General features: G+C 55.3%; 5 protein-coding genes across 5 annotated transcripts; 1 reads left to right on the top strand and 4 right to left on the bottom strand.

Moving 5' to 3' along the window:
- Positions 1-79: 79 nt before the first annotated feature.
- Positions 80-2,930, top strand: BKA58DRAFT_411011 (TIP-1 family-domain-containing protein; the record flags this gene model as incomplete). The annotated part of the gene is made up of 6 exons (XM_046172266.1): positions 80-453; positions 505-1,343; positions 1,397-1,531; positions 1,590-1,858; positions 1,922-2,169; positions 2,252-2,930. 6 exons carry the CDS (start codon positions 80-82, stop codon positions 2,928-2,930), a joined length of 2,544 nt encoding a protein of 847 aa, XP_046026748.1.
- A 195-nt stretch (positions 2,931-3,125) lies between these two features.
- BKA58DRAFT_161732 (uncharacterized protein) lies at positions 3,126-3,712 on the bottom strand. Its single transcript, XM_046164982.1, has 2 exons — positions 3,486-3,712; positions 3,126-3,390 (listed from the first exon to the last, which is right to left on the bottom strand). Exons 1-2 carry the CDS (start codon positions 3,621-3,623, stop codon positions 3,322-3,324), a joined length of 207 nt encoding a protein of 68 aa, XP_046026747.1. The 5' UTR covers positions 3,624-3,712; the 3' UTR covers positions 3,126-3,321.
- A 950-nt stretch (positions 3,713-4,662) lies between these two features.
- BKA58DRAFT_439236 (uncharacterized protein) lies at positions 4,663-4,978 on the bottom strand (the record flags this gene model as incomplete). The annotated part of the gene is made up of 2 exons (XM_046173669.1): positions 4,663-4,731; positions 4,793-4,978. 2 exons carry the CDS (start codon positions 4,976-4,978, stop codon positions 4,663-4,665), a joined length of 255 nt encoding a protein of 84 aa, XP_046026746.1.
- Positions 4,979-6,181: 1,203 nt separating this feature from the next.
- On the bottom strand, positions 6,182-8,416 carry BKA58DRAFT_359776 (vesicle coat protein). Its single transcript, XM_046168738.1, has 2 exons — positions 7,986-8,416; positions 6,182-7,896 (listed from the first exon to the last, which is right to left on the bottom strand). Exons 1-2 carry the CDS (start codon positions 7,995-7,997, stop codon positions 6,604-6,606), a joined length of 1,305 nt encoding a protein of 434 aa, XP_046026745.1. The 5' UTR covers positions 7,998-8,416; the 3' UTR covers positions 6,182-6,603.
- Positions 8,417-9,678: 1,262 nt separating this feature from the next.
- On the bottom strand, positions 9,679-11,579 carry BKA58DRAFT_383585 (uncharacterized protein). The gene is made up of 3 exons (XM_046170190.1): positions 11,010-11,579; positions 9,771-10,953; positions 9,679-9,702 (listed from the first exon to the last, which is right to left on the bottom strand). Exons 1-2 carry the CDS (start codon positions 11,219-11,221, stop codon positions 9,897-9,899), a joined length of 1,269 nt encoding a protein of 422 aa, XP_046026744.1. The 5' UTR covers positions 11,222-11,579; the 3' UTR covers positions 9,679-9,702; positions 9,771-9,896.
- Between the last annotated feature and the right edge of the window lie 297 nt (positions 11,580-11,876).

The raw sequence follows: 11,876 nt of genomic DNA, 5'->3' as shown, positions 1-11,876 counted from the left end.
GGGCAGCCCGTAGCGACGTGCCTAGGCGCACTCCAACGCCCACAACCGCCCGCCGCCCGCCGCCCGTTGATCGTACGAGATGGACGACAACCAGACTCGCGTCGCCGACTACCTCGACGACAAGCTCCAGAATGCCGCTGACCTCGACGGCCTCGACGCCCTATTGGCCACGCTGACGACGCAGCATGGGCTCCTCCGCCAGCAGCTCGACGACGCACAGCGCGACCTGCACACGGCCAAGGAGGCCTCGCATTCCCATCATGGCGACCTCACGCGCGCTGCCGACCGCTTCCACCACGCGCAGGCCGACATTGACCGCCGCCTGATGGTCATCACCGCCTCCGAGACGAGCGACGAGGCCGTGCCCCGCTTCGAGCAGGTCCTCGACACGCTGCACCGCCTGGATGTCGCCAACGGATACGTGCAACTGCTGGCGGAAGTCGACGTTCTGAGGTAGGACAGCCACCGTGTCCGATACGGCCTCAGTCAGCTGATTCCGCGCAGCAAACAAGCCCAGTCGCAGCTCCAGACGTCCAATGAAGCCGCCCTGGCGCCCTACAAGCAGCTGCGCGCACTGCACACCCGCCTCGTCAACCTGCAAGACGACGCCGAGGGCGCTGCCCCCCAGCTGCTCCACCACGTCAACACCATCGCCCACGCCCTGCGCACCAAGATCCTCGACGCCTTCGCCACGGACCTCGACCGCACCCTCAAGAAGATACACTGGCCCACGCCCAAGGCCGCCATACCCAGCCAGCTACAGGAGGAATGGGAGACGGCCATCGTGAAGCTGCTTGATCTGCAGCTGCCCGAGCTGCAGGGCATGAGCTATGCCAGCGGGCCGGGCGACAAGGTCAAGCTCCCGCCCGTCCTCTTCCCCATTGAGGTGCTCGTGCAGCCGCTCGAGATGCGCTTCCGCTACCACTTCGACGGCGACAAGCCCACGAACCGCATTGATAGGCCAGAATACTTTCTCTCGCACATTACCACGCTTCTAAACGACTACAGCGCATTCGTCAGTGACCATGTGCAACCTGTCCTGCTCCGTCACTTCCGCGGAACCGATCTTGCGCTTAACCCCGTCTACATTGATGCCATGTCCGCCTTCATAACCGCTCTACTGCCCATGCTGCGCTCCAAGATTGGCTCGCTACTGCCCAAGGTCGCAGGCCAGCCCCAGCTGCTCAGCCACCTCATGCACGAGATTATGAGCTTTGACACTACCATCAGAGACACCTGGGGATATGACGGCGGTTATGGCGTCGACGGATGGAAGGGCTTATCATGGGAATTCCTTGTTCAGGGCGACTGGTTTGGCCGATGGCTGCAGGTGGAAAAAGACTGTACGTTGGCCCGTTGCCCAACGGAGAAATGTCGGGTCGCTAACATCCGCCAGTCGCATTGTCTCGCTATCAGAACATCGTCGACGCTCCAGACTTTGGTGATCTCGACTACGAGAGCGTCGATCCCAAAGCCACCAAGCCTACCAAGGGAGCGATCCGCGTAAACGACCTGCTAGAAACCATAACCGGCATGTCCTCGCCTACCCCTCCTTCCCAGATGCGTCGCTAATCAACAATGCATTGCAGATCGATACAGACCCTTGACTTCCTTCAGCCAGAAGCTCACCTTCCTGATAGACATACAGATTGCCATATTCGACAAACTCCACGAAAGGCTGCAGAGCAATCTGGAAGCGTATCTGTCCATGACCACGTCACTGGGTCGCGCTATGGGCGGTGTGACCAAGGAGGAACAGGAAAAGCTGCTTGGCGTCGAGGGACTGGAGCGCCTTTGCAAGACGTATGGCAGTGCTGATTATCTCGAACGGGCCATGCGTGACTGGAGCGACGATGTGGTAGGCCCTCACCTGCATGATTTTTGTGTGACCCGAACTTTAGCTAACCCCTTTGTTCTGTAGTTCTTCCTCGATATCTGGGAAGGTCTACAAGATCGTGCTCGTGGCCAGACTAGCAATATTGGTACCATGAGCGTGGCCGACGTCGCGGAACGCACATCCAAGAACGTCGAAAGTGACGATGTTGATGGCGGCTCCCTCTTTGACGAAACGGCATCGTGGTACGCGCGCCTCCGTGAACGTAGCGAGAAGATTATCATCGACACGCTCAACAGCAATGTGCGTGAGGCGCTGCGTCCATATCGGCACATGTACGTATCCAGATCTGGACCCCTGCCCTATGGATCCAAAACCCTATACTTCCTAATCCCATTTACTAATGTTTGCTTTTAGCAACCCGTGGGCAACTCTTAGCGGGCCTTCCGCTTCAGCCTCGACCGCCACAGAACTGTCACCAACTGCAGAAATCGACCCATTACTTACCTACCTACGTAGCACGCTAGCATTCCTTTCACGCGCTCTAGCATCTGCGCCACTGCGTCGCATCACTCGGGCCGTCTTGACCACCATCTCAACTACACTGTGGGAGAACGTGCTCAGCCGATACCGCTTCTCTACTCAGGGAGCTGCCCAGCTACACGCTGACCTTGCGGCCGTGTGCCGGGTCGTGGACAAGCACATTGGCCCAGGGGTTGCCGAAGCGGGCTTAGCCAAATGTCTCGAAGGCGTCAAAATCGTCGGATTGCCCGTAAAAGGCACTTCAGCCTCGCAAGTTGATACTGCAACGGGTCGGGATGACGACGGTGGCGAAGAAGACGAGGACTGGGACACGGACGCTTGGGCCGCAGAAGACGGTGATGAGGTGCATGATGCTCCGCAAAAAGCAAATCCCACCCGTCACACAGCGTCTGGAGTTGAGGGAGGAGGGGAACTTGGGCTGTGGGAGGTGGAGAGGCGGCTTTTTGCGGATAATCAATCTGCGAGGGATGTGCTGGAGGACTTGGGATTGGAGCTCCTGAGTGAGACGGAGGCGCGGGCGTTGTTGAGAAGGAGGGTTGAGCTGGCTGGATAGGCCTGTGGGTTTGCGATTGAAGGTTTGACGCAGCGGGATTATCGGGTGGGTTGCGCATGCTGTGCAGGTATCCAATAGTTAAATGCTGGTCTGTCACCATGGCATTTGTGGTGTCGAGCATAGCGATGCATATGTCCGACGTGGAAGTCCAAGACATTCACATTTACCCGACAGCGCCATCTATGTCACTTGATAACGCATGCTCATTGTTCAATAAACCTTGAACTTCATTCCTGGGTATCATATCCATCATATCTGCTCTGATCAATTTTCCCACGCCCAAGCCCGCAATCATTACTCAGCCCGCCGTGCTGACCCGAAAAACCGTCATCTCCCCGCACTGCTCAAGCGGACCCGAGCAGTCACAGTACGATAGCAAGAGCGATCCCGCCTAGTTGGAGTACTTGGGGTTAACCTTCTTGCCAGTGACCTTCTCGTACGCCTTGCGCATGCCGTCGGTCTAGTTTGCCTCGTTAGCTCTCACCCTCAACAAACTGCAATACCTCGCGCACTACTACTAATCACGAAGCAAGTACAGTGGAGAGCTCTGCTTACAATCTTCTCGCTCATACCACGGTTCGCAGCAATCTTCTGACCCTGCGCGCCGCCGAACTTCTTGGCTCCGGCGTTGAAGGCCTTGTCGAGGTAATCCTGACCTCCGGCACCGGCACCACCTTGGTTGGGGTTGTTCATGTTTGCGGTTGGGAAGGGTGTGTGGTAGACTTTGAGGGTATATGTGCGATGACGGTCGTGATGGAGTGGTATCGTGAGATGGAAAAATGGATGGTGTAGTGGAAGATGAAGCAAACCGGTGAGGTGAGTAAACAGTCCAGTCGATCGCAAGAAAAGGGCCGTGAGTCAATGCTCTTTTTATGCGCTTGTCCACGCTTCCCTCACCTGGACCCTTGTTCTGTGAAACCTTAACTCGTTATCACGCTCTTCTTGGGTACGGCCAATGAGGCGCGTAGGCTAATCGCACATGTTGCACCGCCACTCTTTGCGAGCTGAGGAAAAAGCGTCTAGATCTTCGGCGTCATGACCGCGTGGTCTACTGCGCCTCTAGTGACGTTTACCTTTCTGCTATGTTAGCTCACTATTGCGGTTTGCAGGTGTCGTGATGGGCTGGCTCAATAGGCGGTGTTGCGCCCAGTCAATATTGTAACCGGGAGTTGAGTGCAGGAGAATATGCATCGTCGTGCATCGCGTGCATTCTTAGCTCGATCGTGCAAAAAAACTTGGCTCTTCGGGCCGCTGAAACTTGGCCACGTAGAGCATTCTATTTCGAAGAGTAGAGCTTGTGGATGGTTGGATTGGAGAGAGTATCCTGGTAAACAGACAGTTGAGAGCATGTATGTGAGTAATAGCACGCAGAAGGCGCGAGGGGCAGCGTAGAAGCGGTGTGACATGACGTCATGCATGTTCACCAAATCAAATCAAACCAAACCATGCTGCGCATGTGAAGAGACGTCTAACTTCTGGTTCAAGTCGTAAAGTTCCATTCAGGGTCGTAATTATATATACAAATCATGTTTAGTGCGCCGTTGCGATAGGCTGTTGCTGCACTCTCTGCTGCTCCAATGTCCTCTGATGTTCAAGTTCATGCTCCTGTGCCTGTTCGTCCAAACTGCGCGACCTCAACGGGACAATAGTTCCATTGATCCTCTCAATGTACGGTCGACACTTGTTCCACTTGTCATCCAACTTGTGCATTGTCTCTTTGAATGTGCTGCATTTAGTTGGAGAATTTGTCTGGGACGTCTTTGCCGGTTGCTTTTTCGAACATGTTACGAGCGCCATCGGTCTGCGTCAACGTTAGTACGTCGACTTCATGCAACTTGGAAGCTAGTAAGGCCAAATCATACAATCTTCTCGTTAACACCCCGATTCTTCTCAGTATCCTGACCCGCGGCGCCCCCGAACTTCTTTTCTGCGGCGTCGAGACCTTTGTCGAGGTAGTCTTCGCGCTGCGCTTGGTTCTGCTGAACACCTGTCGTCGATGTGTCCTTGCTGGTGGGTTCTTGAGAGGCATTGCCTGGGATGGAGTTCATCTTGTCTTAAGCTTGTGAGGTGCGGGAAGGCTAGATGTCTAGATGACGAGTGTAAGCGGGAGACTTGTGCGATCCAGGTTCGTAGTCTCACAGCTGCGGCTTGTACGGATCGTGGCGTAGGATTAGTGTGTTAAGGTTCGTAGTGATTATTGTAGCGTGTTGAGGCTTGTAAAGGTGACGACGCCACGACCTTGGAAGGCAAGCCAGTCTCTTATGTAAATTCTCAGAATTCACAGAGGAAGCCGCGGGGCATGATTCTGGAAAGCGTCATGGCAAACCACTAGCAACATCATATCAGCCTATCTATCCTATCAGCAACTGTAGGACATGTACGAGCATTATCATGCGATCCTGCATCCCAAACGGGTTGCCAAATTTCAGAAAACTTGGCTTTCGGGCACTTAAACTTGGCTTTGGCCCTGCTGCCGCGTGGGTTACGGAAATAAAAGGCCTTTATCTATCAAGCACAACAATGCCTCCTATCAAACGATGCGGACACTTTGATTCTCTTAGCATTTCATCACTGGTCGTGGAAGCACGTTGTTCAAGCGCTGCTTGACGATCTAGCACACGTATGACATCACACATCGTTGAGTTCAAGGGGACTTTACCCGGTATGACGCATCACTAGGTAGTTTGATCTGCGAATCTCGATGCTCCTGGATAATCTTTTTCCAAGCTTAGGACCGGAAAGCGGAACGTGAAAGGTGGATCAGTTTTGCGTGTCGTGCATAATGCGGAGACGGTGGTGGAGCGAGCAGGCATAAGCGATTTATCGTGGAATGTTTTTCACGGCAAGTAAGCCGCAAAGCCCGGTATAGGAGTGTGATGAAATTACGTGTCTGCCATTAGATCGTAGGAGATGAGCGTTGTAATTGCGACTGGGTGGATGTGGTAAAGAGCATTCAATGTTGTCGCTCGCGGCTTCCACATGTTCAGCCTTATGCGTGCCTGCGCTAACCAGAAGAGCGCACACGACGTTTGCTCGTCTGCCTTGAGGGCATCTCTTGTGATGAGCTGATACCTATAGTGACTCTCTCTCTCTCAAACGTCAGGCGTTCAGATCGCGTGCTTGAAACTCACATTTACCTTTGACCTTTACTTGATAGCACCGTGATGGTGTTACATATATTCACATACTGCCTCTGTGACTTGGAGCAGTACCGCACTAGCAAACAACAAAACACGTCAAGGACAACAGGTAAACGGTATTGTGCAGTTTCGTTCTACAAACAGGCTAGACTACCATCACCTAATCCATCACGGCCATCACGCCATCGACTTCATGGTCGTATCCTAGCAACGACCGTACCATCGTAAACACCTCCTCTTGTCCCCGATTACTCACCCTGAAACGCCATTGTAAAGATGAGTCCACGTCTAATGTGTACTACTCGATCCCAACGGCAGAAAGAGAAGCCTGGGGTATCTCGAAAGGGTATAAAGCTACTTCAGCTCTGACGACTCGAAGGTCTTTTAAAGCAATCACACCTGCCCCAACGCCTGTGCTTGAACGCACTGTATAATGGACGAAGACGCTGTAACGCACGACAATAAACGACAAAAAAGAGATACAAAGAAGGAAAAGACGTAAGAACGAGGCAAAGCAACGTGGGAAGGACAGGTTACCCGAATTGCTTGATAAGAGAGTGCAGAAGATGGCAGAAGAGCCCGTGGAGGTCGACAAAGAAGTTCTCCTGGCCAACAATCTCGACGAGGCTCTTTGCCTTCATCACGTCGCGGGACACACGTGGGAAGCCATCTGGGTCGACCTTCTTCGCTGACAGGAAAGAGGACACCGGTGTGATGTTGCGAAAGTTGGGGGTGCTCGTTGTGGAGAAGGTCCGTTCTTTGTGCGGTGCGGAGAAATTGGGTGGCATTGAAGAGGCGGAGGTTCCAAGAGGAGGAGTGTTTCCAGAGATGGCGGTGGTGGGACGTGAGAGGACCTGCGAAGCTGCACTCTCACGTTCAAGGACTCTATCAGCCAGGGAGATGATCCGGTTGGCGATGCCCTCAAACGCTTCGATGATCTTCACCATGGCCTTTGTGGCTCTCCGGTAATCGCGACCGGCCATGGCGATGAAGGCGTAGGTGCGCTTAGCTCCTCGCGAACGCGGATCCTGCAGACGAAAAACGTACGCGATGGTGTAGCCAGCGACTGAGTCTCCAAACATGATGGGCCCTGATGGCTTGCTGAGGGGAAGGACCTCGGTGGACAATGTACGGATGCAGGTGCGTCGCAAGAGCGAGTAGGTGCTGGGCGACTGCGGCTGGCTGGTGGAGATGTAGTTCAATGTGTGGGTGTGTATGCCTCTCGACACGAGCATGGGTGAGGGAGGTATTGAGTCTGGGAACGAGCCCGAGGCGCCGCTCTGGTAGGAAGTCGACTGCTCCGTGTCTGAGACATCGGACGAATCCGTGCTACTGAGGTCGTCTCGGGACACTGGCCGTCGCACTGGGTAGTTCTGGGAGCTTCGCAATACCGGGCTGCCGTTTCGTCCTCGCCCGTCTTTTGTAGGACTGCCAGGGGCGCCGTTGGGGATCTTGTCGCTGTACTTCTGGGGCACTACCATCTGGCAGTTCTCGCAGGCGTCCGAATCGGAGTCGATGGTGCTGCTGGTTCTCCTTCCGCCAAAACTACTGCCGGAAGAGGAGGGAAAGCTCGGAAAGTATGGGTTGTGCGTGGGGGAGCGCGGGCTGTTGGGCGGAGACTCGAAGGGCGACGTGAGCTGTGGCAGGCGCGCGTTAAGCTTGAGGGTGGTGGGCTGATCGTACAGGCCGTTGTAGGAGTAGGCCGAATGCGGCTCTTCGGACGGCGGCGTAACACATGGGTTGCAGGAGCCGCAGGGCGAGGTCGAGGCCTGGGTGCAGATGATGGAGGTCGGACCGTGGGTCTCGCAGAAGTGTGCGAGGGAGATCTGAGGTCGCATTAGCCGGGCTCTGGTCCGGAGCGTCGTGGGTGGCAGCGCGTGACATCGCAGACGAGTGTAAGCGCGCGGGAACTTACCGTAAAGTCCATGGTTCCTGCTCTCTGCCTTATCTCTACCGTCTCATGGTGGTAGCTCTGGGTGGTGGTGGTGGGTCGGGGTCGTGGCTCAGCTGACAATCGATAGCCCAGAGGGGTGTAGTTGCCGCGCTCGTCGGGACTGGGCTGCTCTGGTGTGGTGGTGGATGGGCTGTGAGTGGTGAAGAGGCAGGTATAGCCAGGCACCGGCGCACGGGTTTCAGAAGACAAAGGGTGGCGAGGTCGCGTGGTGAAGATGGGCGAGGGTGGAGTGGCACTTGGATGGGGATCGTGGTGTTGGTCGCAAACCTTGGGCCGGGCCCGTAGGATTATATGGAACGGGCTTACAGCACAGCGCTAGGACTCGACTGGCACTCTGCACGGCATCGAAGGGGCATTCTTAGGCCATGGAGACACGCACGGCGCCGAGGAGCTGGCGCATTTAGCTCACATCATGGCGAGGATTCCTGGGAGCAATTACGGGGGCAGCGGAGCATCTTTGCAAGAGCCGACGCTACTGCGGCCGGGGTGAATGCGGCCTGTTGTTGCGGTCAGTATCAGCAGCGCGCCATTGGCCGCCCAGCCACAGCTCTCGTTACAGCACACACTTGACATGTAGACGGCCTTGCACGCCTCGTGTGACACGGCCTGGGTGCAGCGGAGGGCAGCGCACACCCAGCACTGCTTCCAGCGGGCGTGCCTGGTCGAGTGCGCCGTGTGTGATGGAAGGATGCCGCCGTGTTACAGGCACACGAGCGGATGGCACATCCATGCAAAGCGTCGCTCGAGTTGCATCGGCCACCAATGACGCAGCCCTGGCCCCGTGCTTCGCCCTCCGGTCGCTCCTGCACCTGCACGCTGGACCATGCGCCACTTCCCGATCCAGAGGGGATGCGACTGCCTCTTCGACTACCGATCAGCGCCCTCAACGTTCACCTGGTGCTTCGCGTTGCTTTTGTCGCTGCCCGTTGCACGTCATTCCCAATCTGCCACGGACCCAACTCTCCCATCAACGCCCGCCAATCACGCACCGCCTGAAACAGCTACGGTACCTCTGTCATGCCTCAGACTCTGCACCCTTCCTGCCCCCGTCAATGGTGGGATGAGGTGGAGCGATGCGTGCAGAATAATTGTCCGCCTCTCTATTGACGCGGGCGGCAAAGTCCGTCGAGTACCCCATTGGCTCTGGCCTCGCGTCCCAATCGGCCGAAGCCAGACCAGACGAGCGCTCGACGCTTTCCAGAAGACACGCACGGGCGCCTATGGAAGCTGCCAAGTGGGCCTCTCCAACGACGACCTGCCTGCTCGGCCTTTGCGCCAACCACTCCAGGGTCTGATCCTTTGTCGTCTGATTCTGGTCCTCTTAACCGCCACTTACCCGGACGCTGGAAAATTGCAATGGAAAAAATCCGGGGACTGCAATATAGACATCTGCCGATGGCGGCGCTCTGCCGACCCAAATAGGCATCTTATATGGCAGAATGCACTTAGACCGAGCGCTGAGCTATACAGAGTCGAGAGCATAGTGGGTATGCTTAACACCCTCCTGTTAAGGTCAAGCACAATATACCGCCGTGTCAAGCTTTTTGCTAGAACACACAGAAACTGGCCGCATGCAACACCTGCTCGCTCGGCTAGGTGACAGATGCAGGGTCCATAGTTGCCGTCGGCCTTCATGATCAGCTAGAAATCATAGCGCGCTACGCGACCGGCCAAGTACGTAATAATTGCGGGTTGGTCACCGTTGGTGGCATCGTGAAGCAGAAACTAAGCCAAGCCAGCAGGTACAAGCCTCAACAACCGCTGCAAAGCGGAAATTGCACGGCAACCGACATATGTCAATTCTTACAGAGGAAGGTGCAGAGTTTGGCCGCTACAATGTCTTCTCTTGGTGCTGTACATGCTAACTCGCTCTCATGGCTCGTGCTCATCATCCAAGTCGCCTCCGTCAGCAGCCCGACCTCGCAGGATATCATACCCCATTACTTCGTTGATGAACTTCTTCGACATCTTCAGTTCCTCGTAGCGTATCCTTTCCTGTTCTGTAAAGTCTCTCGCCCCCGTCTCCATCATCTGGGCTATCAGTGGAGCCCAGACCTGATCAAGCTGTGTTATGCCAATCTGTGTACAAGGGATATCGTCTAGTAACGCAGGTGAAACCACACCAGCATCCTTCCAGTGCTTTCTCCAGCATTTACTCGTATGCGGCGACATGTGAGCTCTGTACGTTAGGAGATATCTTCGCCGCTCGCTATATACCGGGTAAGCGAGGAGCTTTGCAACTTGCCCGATGCCACCAAGTATGAGGAAGAAAGCCACATCCTCTGAGCAGGCAGGCTGGTTTGAAAATCCCCGCAGGAATTTTTCCACTGCTCCAGCACGACTGCAAGGTCTCAACTTTCGAAGCAGTACCTGCACAATGAAAGAGTACATGTAGAAGTACTGAAGTCGCAGAGGTGCATCCAGGTTCTTCAAGATCTTCCTTTCTTGGCTACTGATACCACCCGTCGTACGGACGTGATAGCCAATACAGGAGCGTGGTCGAATGTGGCCAAGATCTCTTTCCAGAAGCAGTCGTCGATGTTCATCTAGAAAGTAGCCTACCCCAAAGACCAGGGGCAGCATCCTCTCGTACACCGATGTCCACAGCTGCTTCTGTTCGGTTGGCTCCCCTACAAGGTGATTGGCAAGCTGACGTGTCAACCTGATGGACGCTATGTGTCGCCGTCTCATAGTGAGTAAGAATGGGAAGTCGATCGCGTCCGGTCTTGGAGCCGGATAAAGTTGTAGATGAAGATTGCCGAGCCGGTTCTTCACCCAGTAGCGCACAATCGCAGGTGCGTTCTCTGTCACAAGCATGTTGAGCACGCGCGACGTTCTTCTCAAAGCAAGTAGATCCGCGACGCACAGCTCGCGCAGCATATAAATGTGGAGTTCATCTGGCAACCGAAACAACGCATCCAGAAACGGGCTGCATTGCAATGATCAGTAGTGTTCCCCAGTGTGTGAAGTGGACACGGTACGTACCTCGAGGGGCTCGGCTCTAGCTCCTCGTCTGCACCACTCTTCCTCTTACTCCGTAGCGACGCAAGAAATCTACTCTGAAAACCACCTGCCGCCCTGCCCAAACTCGATCTCTTCTTCGCGATCACCTTGTCCCCCGTCACAGTCCCAGATCCCGATCGGTTCCTCACCCGCTCGGGCGCTGGGTGGCCTCTCTGAAACTTCTCCATGGCCATATCGCGATCGGCCAATCCAGGCTAAACACAGCCTCGTGGAAGCGGCAGCGCTCAGCGCGCGTTTTCGTTGCGTTACGTCAACGTCTGAAACTTCATTATCGCAATAAAGACTGCAGCATCCTTTGGTAGCACAAAAAGTGTAGGCGAGAGACGTTGGGTAAGGAGGTGGAGTTGTCAGGAGCGAAACTGGACGGCCATGATGAGATGCAGAACAGATTGGCCTTAGCTTTCCCAGTGTTCGGGCATCGGTAAACACGACAGGCATGGTACGAGGCCCGGTCCAAGCCACATGGCCACGAGGGATAAACTCTGAAACGCGGCGGATTTGCCGGACCGCTGATAAAGAAGCCAGTCAGAGAGGGCTGATTCTGGACAGGGCGACTCGCTGCGCTAGCCGTGATGGCAGTTGCTTGACTCGCCACCACGATCATGGTTTGTAGTTGTATATTGAAGATTCGATCGTGCAACCACTGCGCGATGTTTGACGCCGGGGCGCTGCTGTGTGCGCCGCTATGGACAGGTAGCCTACGATATAGTCTGCGCCATGCCGTCAGTGTGCATTCGCGACAGACCGCATCAACGTGGACAGTAACCGTGCACAGCGCCCATCAAAACGCCAGGCCAACCCTGCGGCATCGACGAGTTGACACTGTGA

Source organism: Alternaria rosae (genome assembly GCF_020736505.1).
Source record: "Alternaria rosae strain MPI-PUGE-AT-0040 chromosome Unknown BKA58scaffold_4, whole genome shotgun sequence".
Classification (NCBI taxonomy): Eukaryota; Fungi; Ascomycota; class Dothideomycetes; order Pleosporales; family Pleosporaceae; genus Alternaria; species Alternaria rosae.
Note: the sequence above shows the minus strand (reverse complement) of the source record. Positions and strands in the feature narration are given on the sequence as shown.